Source organism: Alligator sinensis, unplaced genomic scaffold (assembly GCF_000455745.1).
Source record: "Alligator sinensis unplaced genomic scaffold, ASM45574v1 scaffold251_1, whole genome shotgun sequence".
In the NCBI taxonomy this organism is placed as follows: domain Eukaryota; kingdom Metazoa; phylum Chordata; order Crocodylia; family Alligatoridae; genus Alligator; species Alligator sinensis.
In genome coordinates, this window is record NW_005842503.1 from 436543 (window position 1) to 445944 (window position 9402).

At 40.1% G+C, this 9402-nt stretch overlaps 1 protein-coding gene across 1 annotated transcript in view; it reads right to left on the reverse strand.

Moving 5' to 3' along the window:
* The window catches only part of CNKSR2 (connector enhancer of kinase suppressor of Ras 2), a 322916-nt gene that overhangs the window by 294874 nt on the left and 18640 nt on the right, over positions 1 to 9402 (reverse strand). The window contains exon 3 of the mRNA XM_025213030.1: positions 5925 to 6127. Within this exon, the coding sequence (XP_025068815.1) occupies positions 5925 to 6127 (203 nt within the window). The remainder of the gene's footprint in view (positions 1 to 5924; positions 6128 to 9402) is intronic.

Consider the following 9402-nt stretch of genomic DNA (forward strand, 5'->3'; position numbering starts at 1 on the left):
CCTAATGGAAATTTAAAAGACCCTTTTGTGTCTTGATTTTGCAGCACTGGGGGGAAGGAGGGGTGCTGTTCAGGGAATAGGGTCCCTGAGACTCTGACCAACTCTCTGGATGAAATAAATAAATTTTTTTCCATCTGTCAGTTCAGTAGATGGCTGAACTGTATGACACAAAGAATGGTGTTAGGGTTAGAACACAAACAGACTCAACTAGGGCATAGGAATTCTGTGTTAATTTCTTGGTTCTGTTGCACATTTCCTGCCTGTCATGGGTCAAATCACTTAAGTGTCAGTTCCCCATTTATAAACAAAGGATAACTATGTCTTTACATCTCACAGGTACTGGGACAATGAATACACTGTTTGGCTGAGAAGCATTTGGGTTCATATATCAGAGGTCTCATTTCAGAACTTCAGATGGAACTGCATAAGTACAGGCCATAAAAATGGGTGGGAAACATTCAGAAGCAGGGAAAAGAAAATGTGAATGGGTGCAAAATACAAGAAAATGCAATTAGCCATGTTGCAAATAAAGTATTAGGTGAAAACGCTGGTGCACCACTTTACAAAGTAAATGTTCTCTCAGCAGTGCTCTCCCAGATGACACTTTGATGATGTCAGAGTCCCCCAGTGTTGCAACTGCTCAGGTATCACACTAAAGCAGTGATTCTCAGCTAGGTGCCACGGTACCCTGGAGAGCTTGATGTTCTTTCAAAAAGAAGAATTGCTCTATTGTTTTTCTGTAGTCAAAAAATGAGTGAGAACTAAGTACTAATTTTTCCCAGGGGTATCCTGAAACTACCGAGAGGCTGTCTTGAGTCCATAAAGGTTGAGAATTTCTGAACTAAAGGGACAATCTGGCTAATTGAACCATAAATAAAGCTGCTGGAGATTTGGTATTTGGTATTCTCATGTAGAAAAAAGTAATATCTGATATAAAAATGATCAAAACAGTGAAAATGGAACCTCCAAAATTACATTTATACAAAATGCTTTCAATGAAGATCAATGTCTATATATCTAGATATTTAGATCTAGATCTATGGCACTACTTGGAACTTAGGAAACAATAGTCCTGAGCATACAGCAAGATGGAACTAACTTGCTTGAGATGGCTTTTCAATGCTAATAAGAATAACAAGGCACTATTCTCAGTTTAGTGACCTGATATAGTAATCTACTCAGTAAGAAGATAATTTTCACAAAGTTGTTTTACATCAAAGAATTTCAGTGTATTATGCAACTGCAAGTATACTACCATGGAGGTATTACTTTCTAGTTTTACCTTTTTGTAATAAATTACCATTCTAGTTTGCCTTAATTTAATACATCTCCAGCAGACGCACACATTTTCAGTTCAATTTGATTTAATCCCCACTTCATTTTAGAAAGGTGGAAGTTCATTATGTGCCGCTTTTCATTTCTTTTAATGGTTTTCATTAACAGTTAGTTCAGTTTATTTTCCTTTCAACAGAGTTCTTTTGATTGTGAATGTTCAAATTTTCCTAGACCCTTATTCACCTATTTCGCTTCTGAACATTTGAATGAAAAAGTGAAAAAGCACTCTATACTCATTACAGTTGCTGCTGTAGAGCTGTCGTGTATAATTTCGCTGCCTTGTGGCCAGAAGCACAAAGCAGTGCTTTGACAATTTGATCAGAACGATCGTTTAAATAGAAAATTAGGTGTCTCCATATTTGATGGTTGCATATGATATAGCAAATATCAATTGAAAAGAGATGCAGAGAAACACATTCCACCAAAATGTTACAGGTGTTCTTAGTAATTAAACAGATCAGTACTGACAAATGCAGCATTGAAGAGTTCACTCTGAAGAATGGAATACCTCACTTTTACAGAACAGGAAAAACAGTGCGCTAAGGTGTTAGAATAGAAGAATTCAGAATGATGTCATATATTAATAAGAAAGAAAAATAGATTCCTGTTACTGTATAAATAACGGCTGCTACTCACTGTGGGATAGGTTTAAAGCAGTAACAGTATAAGGCAATTGTATGAGCACATAATAATTTAAATAATTTTCCTTCACAAAAATATATTCACAAATATGGCACAGTTCTGACTGACCCACGAATTTCCTGATAAACTAGTGCAAGGTAGTTCCTTATGGATGCTGAAGTTGTAGAGGCCCGTAGGCCAAAACTGTTAGCACACCCAAGGTCCCCAAAATTTCTCTCACCAAAAAAAAGATTTAAAAGGCAAAATTATTCAAGGGGATTTGAGGTCATAGAACATTAACAAGTTTGGGTTAAGAACTCTGAGGACAGCAGAGTTTTTCTGAAAGCAAATTCCAGAATCCAGGGGTGTTTATAGATGTGCTCCAGGAGTTGGGGGCAGAGGGGTGCTTTAATTAGAGTGGCTCCAAGATCCACTCTAATTAAAACACCCGGAGCATCTCGTGCATCAGCATCCCCACACTGAAAAATGGTGGTGGGGTGCTTTAACTAAAGCTTGTCTTTTAGTATACCAATGCAAGTGTAAGGTGTTGGCTGCCTCACTGCTCGTCTATAGGCACCCCAGATGTCCTAAAAAAGTACCAGTACTTTGATCATCTCAAAATCGAGGTTTGGCAGTGTTCTGAAAAAAATATATCCCCAATTCCTACTGTTAAATTAAATAAAAATATTTTTAAATGTAGCTTAAGTGTGGTTTAAAAAGGGACGAGTCCTAACCAGTGCCAGATGCTCATTAATTTAACGCTGCCTATAGACATGTTCGTTCATGTTCTAATTAGAACGTGTCAGAGCAGACTCGATTAATTGAGTTGCTTCATTGTCAGTTAAAAAGCCCCCATGGCCATTTTGAAACTCGGGGGAAGGGAAGGAGCTCAATACATGTGATGGTGAGCTGTTATAATTAAAGCAGCTCTCTGGGAACTAGTCAAATTTAACTGCCCCACCACCACCACCTCCAAGCACCTATATAGGCAGCCTACAGTTCCAAGAGGCCCCTGAAGGGAAGCAGGACACTAGCCTTAAGCAATCAGCACTTTAAACGTGCATTTGTATAGTAAGAGATTGTTAGCATAGAGGTTCACTTCATCCAAGCAGCAAAAAACTGCATTCAGTACCAGCTGGAGCCACTGGGCAATTTTTCTAGGGTGGCTGAACAGATATGTACAGTAGTAACCAAGCCTGGGTGTCACAGTGGAGTGGATTACAGCACTGTTATGCACTGGGGCAGAAATACATCAAGTGACCCAAGGGCTGCAAACTATTGTCAGTATGCAGACACACTTACAACCCTCACCCATTCACACAGATGCTGCCTTCATTTTCCCCTTACAGGGTGAAAGCTCAATTGAGTTTCATTGCACACTCACCCCTATACAGTAATAAAGCTGAATGGAAAAAAATACACTAAGATATAAAATGCAGATATCCTTGAAATTTCCATTGAAAAGCACTCATAAGCTTTAGCTACTCAGAGTATAAAAGCCATATAAATAAAGTATCTTCAGATCATCTAGATGATGAAGAAAACACAAAATAGATCTATCTACTAAGAGAACCTATCATCAAAGCGTTGGATCTATTTAAAATCAATTCAACCCATTTTAGGTTGTTTTGTGTTTTAGCAAAAAATATTTATGTATAAAGGTACTCATAGCCAAACTATTAGTCAGACTGAATGAAACAAAACCAAGTCTCTGTTAAACCCCACCACAAAAAAAACCATTTATTTAAAAGGAACATAATAGGCAGAACACCCTTGTGGATTTTTAAATGTTCATTCTCTTAGAGGAGAAGAATATATAATCATTACCTGCCCCCATCCCTGTCTTTATGACCTTCCAGAGAAGAACAAATGGACCTACTGACTGAAAAACTACTACGCATTCAAAGAATACCTTGCATTCAAAAGTTTACTTTATCCCAGCCATGCAGGTGATCCAACAGAAAATCCTTGCCTCTCTTAGAATATTCCAAAATACACACCACAAGAATGTGCCTAAGTCATGTACATCCTCAAAATAACTGTTTGCTGGATATCTGATTGAAATTAAAATATTGCTTAAAGAGGAAGCTTCTTTCAAACACTACAAATAACATTTTCAAAATCAGCCTCTCATTTTCACTGCCTTTTGCGGATGGGGACTTTGTTTTCAGAAAAGATAAGCAACCATAACTTCAGATGAATGCAGAACACAAGAGTAACAGAGAGTGGGATCTATGCTTAAAATGATTTTAGTGATTGTCTCCTAATTTTTCTGGTCTGTCTGCAGTGGTTGTGAAATCATGGTCTTTAATGCCATGGTTAAGTGGTCACCATACAGCACCTGGGCCCTAGCACTTTAAAAGTTTGATGAACTAAATATGAATGCGTCCAGAAGTATTAAAGGTTCACAGTGATCCACTAGTCCAGAAAGTTTAGGATCCCGTGGGTCTATTGTATTACACGACTGAAATAAATTCCTTTAGAAACAACGGGTAAGATGAAAGGAATTGCTGAGCCCAAACCAATTCACTAGCTGTGACCCTTGGCTTTATATCTAAAACAAAGGGGAGCAGCCTTTCCTGAAGAGCCAGGAGGAGCTGGGCAATGGCAGTTTGCTGGCTGCAAGATAATCTGTCCTGCAATGAAGTGCACATGCAGAGGCGCTTTGTGACAATTTGTGCCGCTGCAAGTGTACGCCTCTACATTTCTGAACGCAGCCCCTAAGCATATATTTAGGTGACTAAAATACATTCAAGAGAGATCAAGTTTGGGTGCTCATTTTAAAAGAAAATGATTGTACTGCTTTTAAAAACTTACAGCAACACATGTTAAACTATGTCCAGTGTAACCACTTATTCCTTAAATTACTAGACATGTTTTTCATCACCTGCTTTCCAATTTTAGCCCAGACTTTTCAGATTTAAAAATGGGAGATTCAGTAGCGATTACAGGGTAAAAGCATGGCTTTACAGTAAATTTTGTTTAAAAGGTGGATAGGCACATGCCTTATTTGCAACAAATCACTTTTTTCCAGATTATTTCTTTCTAGGGCACAAAGGTAATTTTCCCAACTGAAAAATATGCTTGGGATCTCAGAAGCACAGGCACACAGATGCACCCCATTTTATTTAATCACAGCTTCAGCTGAGGGGGACAGTCTACCTTGTACCAACACCACCTTCTAATCAAAACAAAACAAGCCATGTATTTCTGCTCATTATAAAATGACTCATGAAGTATTTTATAAAAGCATATAATTAAAGGCAGAATAATGAGCTAAGAAATCGCAATAATCGCCTTCAAATTTACTACCTAGAGAATCTTGGCACCATGACAAACAAAGTATGGACACAGGTAAATAGTAAAGAGAGCAGTCAACCCTGGTTCTAAGAAGTTATTTATTATTAGCAGTAAAACCTAATCCTGTATCTATTTATTTCAATACAAGTCTTATCTCTGATGATAATATGAACTGGATCTGGACCTAGGAGCATGCGATAAAAAACAGCAGACCAAAAAAGTTCCAGTTGTGTATAGGTCTTCAAAGTATTCTATAATTTTATTTAAATATTGAGCTGCAATAGAAGAACTGTAGAACTAAATAGTAGCATGGGTACAATGGAAGTATATTCACAATTTTTGCCAATTCAGTAATTCAAAGGAATTAGTTTGAGTGTTAATCTTATATTAATATCCAAAAAATAAACATCTTGCCTAATATTTCTTTTCTCCTCTAATATTTTTCCAGAAATGCCTACTGATGTTATACACTTACAGACACTACCTTGAGTACAATCCAAATCACATGCTGAGGCTCTCATTTTTAAAAATCAATTGAAGATGTCCATTCTTTAAAATAAATAGACTGTTTTCACTTGCACTCTAATGTTCATATAAATTTACATCAAAAAGGCTTGTTTGTGTGCATGCGTGAACTGGTTACCTGTGAAACATTTGGGAGATTTTACCTGTCCAGCCAAGCCAGCAGACTTTTAGCCGCTCCTATCAGATCCACCACCGATGTCAGGAAATCATTTGGTAATTTTCTACTGCTTCTGCCATCATAGTGACCACTCCTCCTCCTTCCAGTTATGAAGTTTTGCAGATTCTTGGCAGATGCGTTTAGCTTGTGAGAAAGAGTTTTTAGATTTTCTGTTTCCAAACCATAATTCTGCATTCAAAAGAAAAAAGGGGGAAAAAAAAGAAAGTTACTTCTGCATCTCAACCGCAAGTACTCAGAAACTATAAAAATGCTCTAATGCTTCCAGACATAGGCATTCCTAGTAATTAAGGTAGGAATACACCTACTCCTTTTTTTTAAGTTCCTGGCATGTTCTGTTCCTACAGTACATACATAAAGAAAAGAATTGAAGAAAAGCAACATTGTAATTGATCAGTTAAGTGGTTTTGAGTACAAAGTCTATTAAATAAATCAACCCCAGCTACCACTGGGGGGAAAAAAAATCACTACACTGAAAAGTAGTTTTGTAACAACAGTGCATCATTATTACTTAGTATAAAAGTTTGAGGGCCAGATTCTGATACCCTTACTGACAGAGTCTTACCACTTCTAAAGTGGTCTCCATTAATTACAATGGCTAGGGACAGACATTCAAAAAGCCTGAGCCTGAATTGTTTCAACCTTTGCAGGTTAGTCTAACCTGACTAGGCTGAACTGGAGTGAAACTGGACATTCTCTCAGGACTGAGGAAATTCAGGCACATGCCTGCAGTGTCTCAGGCTAGAAGTCAAGGGTCACTACACCAGCCCTCCCTTCCCCCTTCTGTAGGGAGCTAGGCTGAGGGGAGCGCAGCCAGGCCCCAGCAGGACTCTCTCAGTAGGGAGGTCTGTCTGCACAGTCCCAGGCTTTTCCTTGCTGGCTGCTCAAGGGGCAGGAGTGTTGCCAGCCCCCAGCCCTGAGCTAGCACTCTGAGGCAATGGAGGATATGTAGTGTATGCATCTGTTGATGATACAGAGCTTTTCAATCTCTCTCCCTGCTTCATCATACTGTCTGCAGCAAACTGAGAGACAAGCAAGCCAGCCAGGGGGTGGGAGGGGGGCTGATAATGGTCTTTATCACCCAATTACCAAAACAAATAGCCTCTCTCCACATTACTTCAAACTTCTTAAACAGCTTACCAGCTGACCTATTGATTAGCTCCAAAAGCCTTAAGTGGTCACTGTTCTGTCTGCCTATCCCAGTGATATTGGAGAGAGAGAGACACTCACAGACATCTCTTGGTATTAACTAGCATACCACATGCTGGCTATGGGCTCCATGCTGTGGCAGAGAGGAGGAAGGGATCTCTGCTTAAGCAGTGAGTGGTGACAGGGGGAGGAGAGGGGGGCACGGGGTAGCCAGCAGACTCTGCTGGTGCCTGCAAGTCTGTACCGAGCTCCAGCCAGGGAGCAGAGGGGAGGAGCCAGCTCTGCTGTGGAGCAGAGAGCCCCGCCCAGCCAGAGAGCATGTTAGGATGCTGGGGGACTCTGATTGAACTTAAACCAGCAAGGGGTCTGGGGCAGACATTGCATAAACTGGTCTGAGCCAAATCAGTTAAGCCTGGTACTACATTCAACCAGGTTTATCTCAAACCGGTTTCAACCATTCTCAAACTGGTTTATGTGTACTGAACATCTGTTCTGTTACAGGTTTAAACCAGTTTCTGATCACTTAAACCAGTTTGTGGTAATGTTTGTCCCTAGCCTATGGGACCACTTGCCTAGAGAAGCATGGCTCAAGATGAGTTCACATGTCCAAACTGGACCTCATAAATACCAAATTCAATCTGCAGACTTTTGAAGCATATTTATACTTCTCTGTGCTCCTTCTGTTGGCAGAACGAACAAAACCAGAGAAAGTGAGCACAACCTTACTCTGGCTGGGCAGAATTGTTAACTGTGCTCCACCTGTAAAAGTAAATTCTACACTCTGGCTCATTGTGACAAGCAGCCTCTTAAAGGATGCACATTCACTATGCATCAGATATGCGCTGACCCTTCAAATATTATGCAACTATCCCTAAAAAAAGTACCATAAAGTGAAATATATTCTCAGGCCCTCACTAGCTGTGTAATCAATTATCACCACACAACACATCCTGCCATTTCTAAAGTGGCCTGCTTTCAGAAATAAATATCATAATAATGAAGAACCAAAGACAGCTTTTTCTCTTACGTATGTTAACTGCATCTGAAATTATATAGATCTCAAACAATGAGGGTGAGAGGGGATGGTTAAAACTTCTCTCAGACTGGGGACAGAAGTTGCACATAAACCAGTTTAAGAAATAAGAAACTGATTTAAACCTGTAACAGAACAGAAGCTCAGTGCATATAAACCAGGTTCAAATTGACTGAAACTGGTTTAAGATAAACCTGGTTCAATGTAGTGTTAGATTTAACTGATTTGGGTCAAACCGGTTTACAAAATTTCAGTCCCAGACCTCTTCCTGGTTCAACATAAATCAGAATCCCCTGGCTTCCCAGCATGCTTTTCAGCTCTGGGCTGGGTTGTACTGTCTGCTCCAGAGAGCAGGACTGGCCCCACCCCTCTGTTGCCTAGCTGGAACAGTGAGGGCTGGCAGATAAAGGAGGTGAGAGAAGCCTAGTCTGAAGAGGGGGCAGGTCTGCCCCCCCAGACAAACCCTGGCTCAGGTCTGGGGCCAAAGAGGAAGGTTAAACATCCCTTCCCCTGCTCAAACATACTGCTGACTCCAACTGTGGGCCACAAATCCCAGAGGCACCTGGAAGCAGGAAGAGGAAGTAACCCTGCAGAGTCCTGCTGCTGTAATTCTGGATTGCAAATCCTAGAGACCTTGGGGGCAGCAGGAAGTGAACACAATGGCAGAAAGCCCTGCTTTAGTACCCCCTGGCTTCTGTCCTGAGCCACAGCAGACATGTGGCTGTATTTCTTGAATCAAAGGTAAATGTCTGTTCACTTCTGTTTCAATTTAATCTGTGCAGTTTGGACTAACCTGCAAAGACTGAATTGATTCAGCCTCGAGCTTTTTGACAGTCTGTACCTAGCCTTGAGGTTAATTCAGAAACTTACATCATTGAAATATATAGGTTTTGTTTAGTGTTCACACAGTTCATTCGGGTGATTACGAAAAAAGAAAATGAGCTCCTATTTGCTGTTGATCAACAGGGACTTGCAAGGGCAATTTTCTGTTAGATACAGCTTACAGAATGATCAAACAGGAGACAGATGAGTCCAGACTAAGTTCACATTCCTCATTCAGGCATTTCCTGACCACACACATATTCTTACCTCTTCTACCAATATCTGTTCTCTGTTCCACCCTGCACTTCTGGCTGATAATATAGTCTCTGCTCCTGGGAAGGTACTAAGACATGCAAGAAAAGAGTAATATATAATGGCTGGTATGTGTCCTAATCCTAACCAAAGCCTCTGTTTACTTGCAAACCAAACACATCTGACAAAG